The sequence below is a fragment of the Pholis gunnellus genome, assembly GCF_910591455.1.
Source record: "Pholis gunnellus genome assembly, chromosome: 2".
Classification (NCBI taxonomy): Eukaryota; Metazoa; Chordata; class Actinopteri; order Perciformes; family Pholidae; genus Pholis; species Pholis gunnellus.
The window spans coordinates 15,308,632-15,326,005 of NC_136536.1; the positions used below are offsets into that span (position 1 = coordinate 15,308,632).

The 17,374-nt window shown below is 40.0% G+C and overlaps 2 protein-coding genes across 2 annotated transcripts; both read left to right on the plus strand.

Moving 5' to 3' along the window:
• Window positions 1–457: 457 nt before the first annotated feature.
• foxl2l (forkhead box L2-like) lies at window positions 458–1,234 on the plus strand (the record flags this gene model as incomplete). The annotated part of the gene is made up of 1 exon (XM_079176192.1): window positions 458–1,234. The coding sequence occupies one exon, from the start codon at window positions 458–460 to the stop codon at window positions 1,232–1,234; it is 777 nt and encodes a 258-aa protein (XP_079032318.1).
• A 1,709-nt stretch (window positions 1,235–2,943) lies between these two features.
• On the plus strand, window positions 2,944–17,374 carry tmem201 (transmembrane protein 201). The gene is made up of 11 exons (XM_079174082.1): window positions 2,944–3,071; window positions 3,654–3,774; window positions 3,912–4,100; window positions 4,200–4,379; window positions 5,123–5,487; window positions 5,593–5,793; window positions 9,638–9,858; window positions 11,215–11,277; window positions 11,383–11,673; window positions 11,879–12,010; window positions 13,963–17,374. The coding sequence occupies exons 1-11, from the start codon at window positions 2,962–2,964 to the stop codon at window positions 14,058–14,060; spliced, it is 1,971 nt and encodes a 656-aa protein (XP_079030208.1). The 5' UTR covers window positions 2,944–2,961; the 3' UTR covers window positions 14,061–17,374.

Sequence of the window (17,374 nt, forward strand, 5' to 3'; positions counted from 1 at the left end):
GAAGTGAAATCATCTTTGAAGTGCATTAACCTGCACTGTAAACTGAACTTAAATAAATACGTTAATAAATGTGTAAATTTGTTACATTGTTCAAAAGACTGCAGTGCGTCCATCTACATCTGTTGAGAATGACTTTTACCACACTGAACACCAAACTCAACGAAACTCAACTTCGTCTTTGATCGCCTCGCTCCAAAGTATATATGTCGATTATTGTTAAAACACAGTCCTGTGACCCCTGTTTCAACCTAAACAGACTGCACACATAGTCGCATACAGTGGCATAAACAGCGTGAGAAACCCGGCGAGATGAAAGATAGCGATAACTGCTGCCCTCTCTACCTGTGGGAGGAGTGTGTGCACCTGCGGACACAATCGTATAGCGCTGCCTGGCTTTGCTCTGCAGATTGCAGCATTTGTATTCCCTCGCAGGACGCACATACGGACACCTGAGCCCATGGATGCAGAGCAGGAATCCCCCGCCGAGCAGGGAGTGCAGCTCCTGGACATCAGCTCCAACTCGCCCCTGTCTGAACCCAAAGGTGAGGACGAGGCCGGCCAGCAGGGGAAGCCGCCGTACTCTTACGTGGCTCTCATTGCCATGGCCATCAAGGACAGCCACGACAAGAGACAAACGCTCAGTGGAATATATGACTACATCATCTCCAAGTTCCCCTACTACGAGAAGAACAAAAAAGGGTGGCAAAATAGCATAAGACACAATTTGTCTCTCAATGAGTGCTTCGTCAAGATTCCCCGGGACTACGGAAGGGACAGGAAAGGCAACTATTGGATGCTGGACCCCGCATTTGAGGATATGTTCGACAAGGGGAACTACCGGCGGCGGAGGAGGGTGAGGAGACCCTACAGAACCCCGAGCGTGCCTTGTCTGAGCGGGACCTCCGTGGACTATCCCGAGCCGCTCTACCTGCAGCCTTACGTGAGCAGCTCCTGGAGCCTGGCCCAGCCGTCCGCATACCCGACACCTCAGGTCATGTCCCCGAGCGGCCCGGTGAGCTCGTACTGCTCGCCCCCCCACTTCCATCACTCTCCCTACGGCGCCTACCACCGCCACCAGCCCGTGCTGATGCCGCACAACGGGTGTCCGTACGGCGCATTGACCCAGCCGGTGAGCCCCGGCGGAGGCACCGTTTCGGTGGCATGTAACTACCAGCAGCTCACCACCTATGCAAGACAAGCGGAGGCGCCGCGAGGTTACTCGTATGATCAGTAGAGTTCTGAGTTATTGACCGTTGACAGCCGGTTAGTTCACTGACTCAAAGTTCATCTTTTTAACGTGGGCTGTCACTCGTTTGGCAGACAACATTGATTGTTTGGTAGTTTGTTAAGGTACATAAATGTGTGAATTAACTGTTTGATAAATTGTTGGATTAAGTTGATCGATAGGCCACAGTTCCAAATGCCAAGGAATATCTGTCAGTGACGTCAACGTTACGCATCGCGTTTTGTTTTTAGAAATATCACCGATCAAGTTTCAGGAAGACAGTTGATTTGAGTCTGAGGCTCAGTTTATGCCTCTTTTGTTGAAGAATTATTTGGAACCAAATAAACGTTTTTGTTTTATTTCGTTTTTACTTATTGCTGTTTTTTTTTTTTTTCCATTTTTTAAATGTTCTTACTTTTGAATAAACCTGTTTGTAATTATGTTATTTATTTTATTTCTCTGGTTTTGTGCAATTCTCCGTGCTGCTATGCAACTGTTGGGGACATTAAAGCACTGATGAGTTATGGTCAAATGTTTGTTAAAATAAAATGTTATTTTTGCATTAACTACTCGTATTGATTGACTTACTCCTTTACTGTATGTGGCTATTCTTCTATTCATTCATTGTTACGCCAGTAGGCTAATATACAAAATTCATTAGAGCGTTCAGCTTTCAAAGTTTTAGCGGTTAACTGATGCAAAGGACTGTCACGTTTATCTCTCAAGATATAAGCTTTGTTGAAATTCTTTAAATAACTGTCCTCAAAAACAGTATCTAGCCATGATCAGTGGTGGAAGAATTAGCCTAGAGCTTTTAATACACTGTTAAAAGTCATGCATTAAAAAAAATATACTTAAAAGTACAAATTCATTAACAGCAAACTTTACCTAAAGAACCAAAAGTAGAATTACTCATCATCCATTATTGCTCAATTGTAAATAATGCATATTATATTGTTGAACTATAATGATACATTGCATCAAGTTGATCAAGTTAATTACTTTAAAAAGACATCTTTATGTATCTTATCATCATACATTTGTTTGTAGATTATATGTATTATTATAATATTAATCTGAATCAGCAAAGAAACTAGTAACTAACGTTATGAAACAAATGTAGTGGAGTAAAATGTACAATATTTGATTCTGAATAGTGGAGTAGAAGTATATTATGTACTTAGTTGCTTTCAACCTCTGGCCATGACATTTGACATTTGGCAGGGTGACGTTAGGTAACAGGATGCAGCTGCACGTTTCAGAAGGTAAGTATTCTTTGACTGCATACAAGTTGATTTTTTTAAGAATCGTAATGCACAGTAGTATTTTGAGTTTTAAACCATGATGAGAGGAAAAATTCTCCTCTCTCACATTCCAACACTGTCACACTCCTCGTTCACTACACTACGCTTTGCTTAGAATCAAACAAAAGTGTGACTGATTTCAATTGGAAAAAAAATACTTCTACCTAAGACACTCAACATATGGTGAAAACATTTAGATTCGTGTAATAGTTTAATCATGGGTGGTTTTAAAGAACGGTGCAGTCAACAAGAAGGACTGAATAACACATATTGGAATGCCTCCAGGCAGTTACGCAGCTTCCGTTTCCGTTTTATGGGCGTGAACAAAAGGAATCGTTTGCCGCGTGCGCTCTCGCGCCGTGTTTTACGATACCGAACCATAGCGTTATATTTCTCGTGTTTTGTTAGCTTTCGTTGCTACTTGCAGCAGAGATGGAGGCGTTAAACCAGCTTCTGGTGGAGTATCCTGAATTAATGTACAGTGGAGTCGGAGCTACGGCGTCTGTCGCGGTTGGAGCGCTGATATACAAAATTGCCACCAGGTAACTTGAAGGTCCTGCATGTGTTTTAGCTAGATTCACCTTAGTGCAAGTTAGCAAACAATTGTCAACATTTGCATTGGTGTTTCAAAATTGTGACATTCGAGAAATAATCTTGCAAACAAAAATGCCCTGATATGTTTCCCATTTCCCGAGAGTCTATATTCTGACGTTACGCTGGACCGAGTGCTAACTTTGCTAGCTGTGTTGCTAACTAACTTAAGATAGTTTTGCGACATTAACGTTAAGATGAATATTGTTTTTCACTATTTTAATGCACATATTTTCTAGTTTTTGGTGTTTGAAAACTATTGTGTGCATACCGTAATCAAATATTTATTAAGTTATTTTTAATTATCATATCAGTTAACGTTATATTGTCACACTTCTCGTGTCACCATTGAAGCTGTCACTGTATACACATTACGTTGATATCTGATCTTATTGTATTTGGTGATCCACCAACATTACGGTTGATCTTTTTTTATTGACCGTGGTGTTTTAATGTTTCCATCAATTAATGTATGTAGGATTTTTGGCTCGCTGTACTCTGCATCATGTAAGAAGTCCACTTCTTTTTTACAGAAAAAAGCCATCCCACGCAGAGGTGAACTGCTGGTTTTGCAATCAGGATTCTGTGGTGCCCTTTGGGAACAGGAACTGCTGGGACTGTCCCAATTGTGATCAATACAATGGCTTCCAGGAGGTTAGTTTCAAAAACTACACGACACCTGTGAATTATGTCAATAAAAGTGCAAGTAAATAGTTTTTTATTTCTTTGTGCCTGTGCTGCAAGATGTGTGTTTTTATGCTATTCTTTTTGTTGCCCTGTCTTGTTTTCAGAATGGGGATTACAACAAACCCATCCCGGCTCAGTACATGGAGCATCTTAACCACGGAGTATCTGGTAGCCTTCCCTCCACAGCCAAGCCACAGCAAGGGGTTAACAGTCAGATGCTCTTGTGCAGAAAGTGCTCTAAGAACCAGACTGTCGTAATAAAGCAGTTGGCCTCATTTGTCCCTCGGGATGATGTATGTACTCTGTTCTTTTCTATTTTCTACAACACTGTCTTTACTGTTACCATTACTGACTGTAAACACTAGATTTATAATTCTTTGTCTTCTTTGTAGGAGAACTACGATGAGGAAATCGAGGCATACAAGCACCACCTGGAGCAGACCTATAAGCTATGCAGGCCGTGTCAGACAGTAGTGGAATACTACATCAAATTTCAAAACCGTCAACTTCGAACCGTGCTCCTAAACCACCCGCTTCGACGCAGCGGAGAATCAGACAAGGGCTTCATAAAGGTCAGTGCAAGGCAAAGGCCAAACGTTGAGCGTGGCATACAGAAACTGTCTATATTTAAAACTGTTTTATGATCTGTTATTGCTTAAACATATTCAAAATAATAAGCGTACAAATCAATTCTTGATTGTCATCATTTATCTAAACTGCTTAACATGTTGCCGCACTTCAAAGAAAGGTCAAAGTTAATTATAACCCAATAGTTTTAATAAAAGTTCATTATAATATTTCCACTATTCTATTGTCCTCACTCTAGTTCAGTATTTATACTGTATATGTTTTTATCTCACTTTATCTTACTTTATGCCACCCCAATGAGCATGTGCTAAGTTTGTTATTATATATATATTTCCATCTTTTTAATACACACATACCCAAAGCTGAACTGATAAACCCGGGGTTGTCAACCTCCTTTGTAACTCCAATACAGCACGATCACATATGACTGCATAGAGTCGCGTTTTTCTTCCGCCACATCAGTAATAATTACACTCCTATGTACTAACTGTTTTTTGGCAATTTAAGCCCCCAGTACTGTATCTGTTTGGGTTTCATTTCATTGGCCTTCACACCCCTGGTGTAGTCTTTGTTCAAAGTGAAAACATGAATCAGATTCACCCTCCATCGTGTCTTGTTGCCTGTTCTTCTTGTTTTATGTCAACATTAGTCTATGCCGAGCTTATTGATTTCTGTATGTCGTGAAAATGTCAGGATTCCCATCAAAAACATCTTCTTTCTCCCACAGAGCTCCCATTCTGTGTCTTCTCCCGCTGGGGTCGTACTGTTACGGACCCTTACCTTCCTGATTTGTACTTTCCTAGTTGCCACGTCTTTGTGTGACTTGCCATACCAGCCTACATCGCTTAGTGGCCCACAGACATTAAGTGGTGGGGTCATTCCCCCAAAGCCCAAACCTCACAATGAGTCCAGCCCCAACAACGACACTAGTGGAGACGTGCCTGTATGGCAGAGTCTGCGGGAGCTGCTCCCAGACGAGGTCATAGATAACGCGAAGCTGGTTTGGCAGCATGGAAAGGACAACCAGTTGGCTGTAGTCTCCGTTGGCCTGCTGACTTGTCTTACTGCTATCTTCTTAGCAGGGTCTGTGAGGTAAGTAGCCACTGCCTCGTTATTTGTCTTTTGGAAAGGTCATCCCAGACGAGTGACATTCAAACAAAACAAACTCTGCGAGCTCATGTGTTGCTCTATTTTCAGGTTGAGGAGAATTGATGCTGTAGCCTCTGTCCTGTGGTTCCTCGTCCTGTGCCTCCACCTGGCTGAGGGCTACTCGACTGACGCCTCGGGCTGGATGGACACCGCCAAGCTCGGTAGCGTCTCCCTCTGTTGCCTAGTCAGCTTTGCCGCTGCTGTGGCAACTCGCAAACCACTGGGTCCAAGAAGAGCCAGATATCGAAGGTCAGAATCTGAGCAGTAATGTTCAAATTGTGTTTAAAATATGGGGTTTTGTAAAGACTCGTGTTTCTATCAGAGCTATGTGTTATTTAGAACCAGTTTGAAACACCATCTATTACCTATATGTATTACATAACGGAACACGCTGTTTTTATTCACTGTCCATTTTTTTTACTCGTAACCTTTTTACTGCTGTGTGCGAATGATTGTGAGGTTATGATGTGAATGGCAAAGGACTGTGTGTGTGGCCCATGATAGGAACAGAACACGAGAACAACTTGCTAAATCACATCAAAGCCTCACCTTCAGCCACATGTGCACATAGTCTACAGGTGTTTGTTGTGTGTGAAATGTCGGAGGCTAACATTGATTGAAGTAGTAAATGGTATTAAAACAAACGATAATGAATAACATGGTAGGGTACGAACAGCTAACAATTCTTAATCCCTCTGGTTTGATTCAATGATAGATTTGTTTCAATGAAAGAAACTGACTAGTCTTTCAGGAATCAATAAATTAAGAAACCAACACTAACACACTTTACAGAATGTGTTTTGTGGGAAATTGTGCCACATTTTCTCTCGATTCAAAAATATGAATCTATGACTGATTACAGTGACAATTCCTTATTTACTACAGCTAATGTGTGATGGACTGACTGTCACAATGTATTTTAAAGAATTTTGAATGTACTCATTTATTTATTAACACTGGCTTAGCTGTGGGTTGAACATCATTTACTTACTACAGCTCATTGCATGGAGTACTAATTTGTGGAGACGCTGCAGGCCAATACTGAAAATATGTTTTTTTAATAATCACGTCACTCCTGTATTGCACGTCGTATACAACTTCTGATTGAAGGACGTTGAATATTTCCAAAAAGTGTTCCATCGTGAGTCGTTTGAAGCCACTGTTTATTTGTAACTAATGTCCGTTAGGAGTCTCTTGGGAAAACAACATCGGTGATGAAACAACGCACCAGCTCTCCGGGCAGAACTAGAAGTTTTTCCGTGATATCTTTGTCGTGATGCGGCTACTATTGCATTTTCATTTGGACAGTACAGATTCTGTGACTCTTGATCAATAGTTGTAACGGTGGCCCTTCTCTCTCTTTTTCTTTTTAAACAATGTGAATGCTAGCACACGGCAGAGTGAGGTTCAAATGCATATTGCCATTTGAAAACCGAAACACATTGCCACCTGGGAAAAGCAATCCGTCGTTCATTAATGTTTTTCCCAAAAGTCGGTCACTGGTTGGAAAGCCCTGCTGCTCTTCTCCTCGTCCCATTTGTTGTCATCTTGTGCTGTGATTCCCATTTTTATTATACTTCAGTTTTTCCCTCTGCCTGGAACTTAAGCACGGACCCAACTGTCAACCGATAATACCCGACATTTATTTTTGCTTTGTATGCTTTTCATTTAATTATGTTTTCGTCACGCTCTGCCGATGCTCAAGAATGGTGCCTACCTGTCAGCTTCTTGGCTCGTCTTGGCTTTTGCTCGAGGTGATCGCGTCTAAGTAAGAGTTTCTGGTGGCACTGTGGTCTCAGTGCCTGAACATGCTGACATCATGGAGCGCAGCAAGCAAGTAAATCAAAGTTATGAGACTCGATATAGTTTGATGTGTGAATTAACTTTATAAGATTTTAATAGTTTTAAAGTAAGTCAAGTGTCCGCTTCTTCATGTTTGCTGGAAATATCCGATTTCTTCTTCTTCTCTTGATCACCTCCGGTAATACTGAACTGTTTGCCAACATTCTAACAAGTTGATGGATTAAAAGCACTGATGGATGTACTAGTTGCATGCGCTAACATTTCGCCTCTGGCCAAATTGGCCCGTTTAGTTTTTCTTGATTGGAATGTGTTGAGTGAAGAGGGATATTTATTTGACGGTAATGTGAAAAGGTTTTACACACTCACAGCTGTAGAATGGGTTCATAGGTTGTATTTGGTGGAGAGAGTACTGTAACTAAAGTTTAGATTGCATGGAGTTGGAGTTGTGTTCTCAAACTTGCACCTTTTGGTGTAGTTGTCTCAAAGCTTTACATTGTTGATAAAAATTGTTTGCAACCAAAGTGCTGCCCAATGTAAGACACTACAGAGACTTTCCTAAAACCTACATAGTAATTTGCAGAAGCTGTGATTTAGCTTTTTTTTAATATATTGCAATGCTATAGTTCTTTAGCGTGGTGCTAAATGTGTTGACTATCGATTCATCATGCATCATACATTTTTTTTACCTTTCATAAATGCATCATGTAACAAACTGACTTTTAAACTCTTGACAAAGATAATAATCATAAAAATAAAAAGCGCATCACTCAACGTTTCTCCACTACACGATGCTTTATTGCATCCGTCCTTCATCCACCCTGATGAAGTCTAGAGATCTGAAAACGTTTTGAATACAATATGATATTTTGATGCACTTGCATTGAAGCTCACATTGGCCCGCACCTCCGCTTTAAGTAAGAAAAGCATAATATTTCAGTAATGGTGTAATTCTACCTTTTTTTTTTTTGTCTTAGTTGTACATGCTGTGCTAGAAGGTTTGAGTTTTGCTGTGATATATATCTGCACAATATCCAGCCCAGTATTTGGCTATTTGTGTGTTTTTAGAGAACTGTATCTACCTGATAAATTGTATGACTGTTAACTTTTCCATGTGGTTAACTCTAGCTTCAAACATTTACGTTAATAATAACTGGAAATGCAACTGTAGCATTATACCATTTCCAAAAACCTATATGTAGTGTTGTTTTAACAGTGATGGCTGTAGAAATGCCTTTTTTACTAATGGAGTTGTGAATGTCGATGTTTTTACTGCACTGTGTCACTATGCATATGTAGTCAACAAGGTTGTGTCATACCGGAATGTTTTTAGTTGTGTGTGTGTGTTTTGCAGAAACACTAAAAGAACTGATACTTTAAAAATGAAAGGTTATAATACCAAATCTTGATGCGTAATAAAACAATTAAAGCAATAATTTGTATAACCTGAATAAGCTAAAGACTCCGTCCATTCTGAAAGGTTTCCTGCATCATACATGAATGAAACGTTTTGGGTGCTCTTATGATGAAACTGGGTGTCTTTCTTTTAATGTAAGGCTCCAATTTGAAGACTTTGTATGAATGCTTGCTTTACATGGAATGTAATAAACGGCTGTTGAAAGGAAATGCCTCCGTTTGTTTTCAGCGCAAACACTTTATTGTTCATTTCTGTATGTTTCTCTCCAGTATTTAAGAAAAGGCCTTATTACACAGCATTGGAGTCGAGGGAAAATATCAACTTAATGTTGGCCTAGACTTTATCAACAGTCTCCATTGCTGAATACAAACTACTGTGACACATAACATGTGTGGGCCACTGACTGACTGTCTGTTGTGGAGATGTGAGAGAGTTGAGCTGTATTGCTGGGCAGCATTTAGAGCTTCTGTTCTTTTGAGCTTTCAGCTGCTTCACGTTGTCCGACAGCTGCAGCAGCATTTCAGGGAGAGCTGCTGTTAATAAAGTGCTCACATGAACATGGCGGAGCTGTGTGGTACAACGATTTGATTTCAGACATGCACTTGTTACGTCATTTAGAGTGTTTATATTTGAATGTCAACAATGACGACATTAGTGTGGAACAGATAAATCACATTTGACGGTTACTTCCTTTACATGAGAAATAAAAAAATTCAAATCCTTTTAAGCACGACTTCTAAAGCACATGATGGAGTCATCTATATATGGAAACAGTACAATTTTCATGTGCTTTATCTGTAGCATTAAAACCTTTTGACAGTTCTGTTAACATTTTGATTTCAGTTAGTAGACTGTTATGTTGCTCTTGTGTTGCAGATTCCTTGCAGGCAGCGCTGCTGACCCCCCCTTCAGCAGCCAGCCTCCTTTGCTCTCTCTGGACTCGTCGGACTCCTTCGTCCTGATGCCGCCCCCCAACCTCTTCAAGCTCATGCACTGCCAACAGAGTCCTCACGAGCGCAAGGCCTCCCCCTCCTCTCTGCCGGGGCGCCTCAGCAGAGCCCTCTGCCTCGGCACCATGCCCTCCATCACCAGGACAGGTAACAATAAAAAGGTCTCATTTAGTTTTGAGTTGACAGACAAAATAGCAATTGATTATACAGGCAGGTCTTTCTATGCCTTTTGGTATAAACTTGTGTGATTTAGATTTAGTACAATGGGGAGTTTTTCCTGTTCCGGGACAGAAGATTATACAGATTGTAAAGCCCTCTGAGGCAAAGTAGTGGTTTGTGGTTTTGGGCTATACAAAATAAATTGAATTGAATTGAACAGGGTAGGTGGGAATATTCAGCCCACTTCTGCTCAGACAAGTTTGATCTTGACTTGCTCCAGCAATGTGCATACAGATTTATAATTGATGAGATTCAGTAGATTTACGTCCAACTGGGTCATGTCACTCCTTCCAAACACGGGAAAGACTCACTGTTTTCTATGAAAGATATGTGTGAAGGAGTGCCGTTTTCCTGTCAGATGCACTATATGGTTCATGCCACGAGGCATTTTCTTATATTATAAAAAAAACAACTTTTTATAGTTTAAATACATCTTGTCATTGCCCTCTGGAGGACAAACTATGTGATGGAGGCATTTTTTTTTTAATGGACCCCCTACAGCAATTTCTTTACTTGTTGGCCAACATAAATGCAGATACAGATTTATCTGCAATAAGCTAATATTGGCGGATCAATATTTCGTTTTAGCTCTGTTTTATATATTGCAGAAATGAAATTTATATTGGAAGTGCTATGATGCTGTACATACATCTACTGAATTTAAAGCTGTTCTAAATACAGCTTTACATTTTATGATTTAATGGTGCATTTAAAACTTAAAATGTTTATTCGATTAATCAATTTGTCGATCCACAGAAAGTTATTCTGCAACTATTTTGATAGTAATTTTCCCAACAAAGTTCCAGCTACAGCAGGATTTGCTGCATTTCTGTGTCTTGTGTGGAGAAGTTAACTGAACATTCTTGCTATAAGTTAATGTCCTTAAATATTCAGTCAGTCGGACAAAACAAGCAATTGGAGATGTCATGATTGGCTTTAAGAAATATTAATTGATATTTTTCAGTATTGTGACATTCTATAAATGAGTGACTCATTGAGAATGTCATTGGCAGATAAATCGGTAATGAAAATAGATAGTTGCAGCTCGAGCTGCATTTACAGTTGTTTTCCACTAGGGGGCTGAATTTGACCAGCACCACATCCCAACTAACTTTTAAAATGACTGTGCCTTCATTTGATAGCAGTAAGTTGCCTACTTTTAGGTAGGCTACTTTTTTTCAGACACAAAACATTGGCTTTTATTTTGAGTTTCTGCATGTTTAAGGAAAGACGCTGGTTCATGGTTGTGGTGAATGGTGTGATTGTTTATTTCTTTATTTTCAGATTCTGGTTACCTGTTTAGTGGAAGCAGACCAGCCTCACAATACAAAGACTCCCCGCCCTCAGGTATTAAAACTCCTGGTGATTTTTGTGATCTCCACTTTATTGTCTTCTTTATTTTATACAATTTCAGAACACTTGGTTGACATTTTTTGCCGCACTTTGGCCCAGATTACTTTTCACTGATGTCTGGGAGCCGCCCGTCATCCCCTGGCCCCTCTCCACCTCCTTCAGTAGCCGAGTCGGTGACATCCAGTTCAGGTTCTGCCAGACAACGGCGCCCCCTCATCAGCCCGGCTCGCCTCAACATCAGTGGTCGGAAACTCCGGCTTTTCTCCACGGAGCCAGAACCCGCACTCATGTCCCCATCAGTGTCTTCGTCACATTTCCATGCAAAGTCGGCCTCTTCCATTTACAGTGGCTGCTTTTCGCCTGACATATCGCCCTTCCAAAGCCAGAATGGTGAGTTAACCTGATACAAGTGAACTGTTCATAGTCTGGGGGTTTTAGCAACATTCGTTGCTTACCTCAGTGTCATTCATGATATTTGCACCAGATGGCATTCTGAAAACCCTACATATAGTGGCTTAACAGAGAGACTTCATGTTCATTAATAACTTAAATGTTACGGTCATTTTATCTATGGATTTATGATTTGGCTTTGCAGATTTGAGCTCTTTTTTGAGGGACGGTAGTGTGATTGAAGAGGAAGAGAGGCGAGGCAGCTCCTCGGAGTCTTCCGCATGCTTAGTCGGCACTACTACGCAGGGACCGGAGAACACTCCTCCTCCTCCTAAAGGTAAGCAGTAACTGTTCCTTCTGTCTATACCGGCCGCAGAGAGATCGTTTCTTAAAGCTATTTCATTGTATGTATGTATGTATGTATACTACAGAGAAGAGTCTAAAAAAATGGTCTGACAGCTAACAATGCATATCGGAGCAAACGCATCGAGCCGTTAGTTTGTTGGCACTGAGGGGCTTTGACAAGACCATTATCAGGAAAAGTGACATGAAGTGTGGTATTAGATAAACAGAAGTATTTAAATTAAATGACTTGAAACAAGGGCATCATTGGGGTGCTATGCTAAAGTGGAAATACAAATTGACTCCAATAAAATAATTAAGAGGAATCATAAAATTACATTTCATCATATTATTTCAGAAAGTATTTTTGTTTATTTAATACCTAACATTTGCATGCAGCGTGGGGTGAGTTATTAGTGAGTGAATCAGAAATGTGTATTTGATGAGTTTGCGTGCTACTGATCCACTTTATAAAGCCAGTATCTGATTGGCTGAGTTTATAGGCAATCTGACTTGTGTGTTAGAGTACCGTGGCACCACCGTGGTTGTCTTCTTTGCTGCAGCCAAGTTTCTCTCTAGAACACGCAATAGTATCGTTCAGAAACTAATTTAGAAGCTTTCGTCTTTGACCCTTGCATGAAAGACATTGGGGGAAGGACTCAAAGATGCTTGGACGGCCACATTCCATTGTGAACACTTCCTAAATGGACGTTGCCTACAATCACCCACCCCGAGTCAAGCTTCTGGGCGTAAGGCGCATCATGAGGGCCAGTTTGCAAACTTTATGGACTCTTATGTAATCTTCCCTGGAGGTCCCTGACGGTCTTCCTCCCCACCATGCTCGTAGGAAGGACCTTGGTCTATGGTCCGTTTGACACTTTCTGAGAATGCCACACTCAATTTGCAGGTTTTGGCCTTGTGTGACGTAGACTAGCAACATTGTAACACACATACCATTCTCTTTCAGGAGTACCTTGCGTTCTTCAAATGGTTTCTCAAGCCGTGGCGTTTTGCTAGTGGATGAGGCCTTTTGTGTATGGGGCTCTGCTTCATTGGGTTCTTCAATCTTCTTAGAAAGCCCATCTGAGTCAGGTCGGCCTGAGAGAGTTCTCTGTGTCTTTCATGGAGTCTCGACTCTTTTGGAAGAAGCATCAACTTGGCCAGAGAGGTTGAAACTTCGATCTTTTAAACTAACAAAATGAACAAAGACAGTGAAAGGAGGATATTATAGATGGAATCAAAAGGAAGACTATTCTCCTGTAGGCCATATGGTAACTTCTGGACTATTTAGTTACCCCATGGTAATTCTAAGCCCCTAATTGAATTTAGAAAAGTTTGACGTCAAGCTCTGTAACTCTCTGTTTGGTCGTTTAATTCCAGCAGACCTGTTATGACGAGCTGCTGGCAAACGACGCACCTGACAAAATCAGTCCTAGTTGAGTTGTCAACCTTTCCTCTGCTGTACCCCTGGCCATTTCGGGAGGAGGTTGATGCACAGGACCTAGTTTTAAGTGTAGATGCCTTCTCTTTCCTCCATAGTGCTTAGGAATGCAGGTTGTCCTGTAAGGGAAGTAGACTGCTTCTTATGTCAGTCATTTCACTGTACTGTCCTCTATGCACGAGCTATGTACTTGTTAAACACCCTTCTTCCACCAAGAACATCAACTTCCTGACCAAAGTGACTTGACATGAGCACATAAGCCGAGTAGCAGAAACGTCCGCCAGGAGGCGCTGAAACAACTGTCAAAACAAAGAACTGTAACATTGTCATGGTGTTATACACGTGCACCTAAATTTAAACTAGCTGAGACTGGTATCAGTCTAAAGGAAAATGAATTTACAGTAAAACATTTTTACATGAAAGGGGAAAACATTCTTTCCACATTAATGATGTGTAATGATGACGATTCTCATCAAATTAATTTGCTTTCGCTGTGACTTCTCCAGGTTTGATAAAACGTCTTATCTGGCCGGGCCTCTTGTTGGTCAGCTTGACATCCAACCTGTGTTTCGTCGGCCTCTACGTGTACTACAACTGGAGATGAACTGTGGATGGGTCTGCTGCTGTTCTCATGTGACCTGCACAGAGTGAGTTGACAACCGAGACGCGTCTGTGGACCCGGAGGTCATTAAGCAATGTCAGAAAAACATCAGATTTCTGCCCGCTACTTGCTGTTTGCCGGTGCTTAGGGAAATACAGACGTCAGCTGTTTTAAACAGCGTACCTCCCATTAGCTTGGAGTTGCGAGAAAACTGTGTGGTCAAAATCAAATATTACGCCTTTTGATTTAATGTGATTAAAGACTGCTTTTTTTAATTTATTTTTTGGGATCTGGCCTTGTTTTGTCTTTTGGTTTGTCACTGCTCCTTACATGAACACAGGCACATGTGTAATTGATTTAAAAGACTCAATTCTTGCACTGATGCTTAAAAAAAATGTGCAATAAACGTACTGTTCAGTTGATGCTGCTTGGACGCAGAGGTTCATGTCTTACCCACTGATACTGATTGTGATGAGTACTTCTCCAAACCGAGTGACATGTCAGGTTCTCTTTAATGGCCAAAACCTAACGTACAACAGCATGTTGTGTTTGTGGCGCATAGTTAGTTCTGCATTTTGGACATTTTTAAAAACTTTTACTTTGTAACATCATCATTTTACAGCACAGATGTTTGTCATTATCAAAGACTGGTGTGTCATTATCCTATTATGTTGTTTTGTAATACAGTTTACAGTCAAAATTTATTCAATTTAGTTTTTTTTATATTTCATACCATGGTGACACACGTCACAATCATTCACTACAGAAATGGTTCTTTCACCAAACCATTTCTTTTTCCATTTATCTCTCTTAGATATCCTGTTTCCAGGTTGTAAGGGGCAACACTCTGACAGTCAAGTGCAATATGTATTTAAAGAAATCACCTTCACAGTTACACGATGTTTGCATAAAGGTGGCACAGAGGTTTAGATTAAAGTTTTACTCCTAACCGAGCTGTGGGCTAATTTATAGAGACGTTTTCTTATAACTTGTAGTCAAACACATATTCAATTTGAATGCGTTTGCACCCGTTTCTTCTGAATTGTATGTCCACTTTTTGTGGTTGGTTGTGTTCTATTTTGAATATGTGATTTAAAATTGCTTTTTTAAAGTTAAAGTGCACAGATGTGTGATTATTGTCTGTGTGTATGTTGAGTTGAGTTACAAAAAGTTGTACATTTTAGACATGTGTAAGATGTTTGTAAACACGTTGGTTAGCTTGTGTTGCTGCTTGTGTAAAAGTGTCAGACGTTCAGGTCTTTATTTTACATGTAAAGTATTGTTGAATGACCCGAACTTGATTTTAGACGGGAATCATTTTGACCACTTTGCGGAATTACTAGGTTATGTGGTTTTTTTCTCAGACAATGTCTAATTTGAATTTGTGTTAATTTAAAATGTGTATTTGAAGTTCTTATCTTGAGCCAAAGTAATAATTAAACTATATTCAAATGATTTTTGGGGTTTTTCAAAAATAACCACAATGTACAGTATATGCCAACATCTGCATCCACCCACCCCGACCCCCTGGGAGTCTGGCCAACACACCAAACAAATACTGATAATAATAATAATAGGAACAAAGAAATTAAATTAAAAAAATACAAAAGAATATAAATAAACAAAGAAGAAAAAGTCATGGTAAAATTAAATAAATAGATGAAATGTAAACTGAGGTTATGGATAAAAGTTACAGGCATCAAGTTGTGGTTCTTGTAGTGAAGATGTTATTTTGGGGCAGGAATGGTTGCTATACTTCAAATGAACCATTACTTCAACCCAGCGGCTATGTATAGCTAGATTATATAGAATGAGACGTCTTACTTAAAGCTACAAGGAAGTAACAGCCCGGGTGCTAGAGAGATTCAGATCTATGAGCAATGCCAAAAACAGACCCGGCTCTGTGGCCTGGTCACAGTCCGTAGCCCAAAATGAACGAATAAAGGTCGCTGAGGTTGGGTAAGTCCACTCCTTGACAGATGCATGCGGCGAAATATTTTAAATTGGATCAAACTGTGTGAGACATACATGGAGGTTATGGTGGATCATTACAATAGACGATTTCCAGATTTCATCAGAGATCTTCTCCCAAAGGTCTTAATTTGAGATGCTCCGAGGAGGGTGAGGCCCCCCGACAGTAAAACATTGTTAATCTGAGTTCTGGTGTTTTGCTCAGTAGGGCCTTTATGAATACAGTCCTCCGAACAGTTTGTAGGAGTTTGACAAGGGAATGTAATTTAGGGAAGTGTGTTGTGTTTTTTTTTTGTTATTGTTTTTTAACAAAGTCTATAAAAAGAGCCGGCTTTTGCACACCAGTAGGTTGACAGGTGCTAGGAGGCATGGCAGTTTTGCTTCATTATGTGTATTTGCATTTTGATCTATTTTTAAGACATTCTTTCTATACGAAATTATGTTTTCATGCTTATAGTGTAGGCCGTTGGTGACATGATGCGATAATTAGGATTCCTTATTGAGTAAGTAATGTCATTTTGTAGTGTCACCTGATTGGTCTACCGACACATTTAAGAAGTGCTCTCCTATTGTCTTGTAAAGTAACCTGATGAAGGTCTATGTCCCTAAACGTCCTCACTAAATATCTCTGAATGTAAGTGAAGCAGACCGTGTGCAGGAGTTTTTTTTGTTCTTTTTAACAGTCTAAAATAGTAACAAATTATAATTGTGGAATGCCAAGTCATCTGTCTGTCACATTGCTCAGGCTATTTCTGGATACTAATTAATTTAACTAATGTTAATGTTAAGTTTCTGAGAAAACAAAACTTGCTACTGAAAGACCTCTAAATGACTTGGAGTTTTCTAAGTTAAGAAAACTGTCTCTGGACAGCCTTACAATGAATACTTTTTATTTTTTTAAAAGGTATTCGAAATTCTGTGTACAGACTCGTGTATTTGTACTTGATGTGTAACCTGGCGTATGTTTCCTCTAAAGAAGGTTCATTCATTGAAGGATCACGTTTATGTTGAAATGCAAATGTTATTTAAACTATATTGAGTTTCCTGAACGAGACGAAACATTTTTTTCAGTTAAAGTTCAAATAATTGAATTTGTATGTAAAATGCATTGAAAGTATATTGTGATTTTTTTTCGGACTTCACATCACTGTTCTGTCAAATCAAAGAATGTCCATTTCAGACTCTTTTACAAGAAGTATATATATTTAGGTTCTCTCACTGTTTGTTATTCCACTGTGTTCAGCGATGCAAATGTTTGTCTGCAACAGCTGTTTGTCTGTGTGTGAATGTAAGGAACAGCATTGGCTTGTTTCATCTGGACCCATATGTTTTTAATAAAGTGTTTA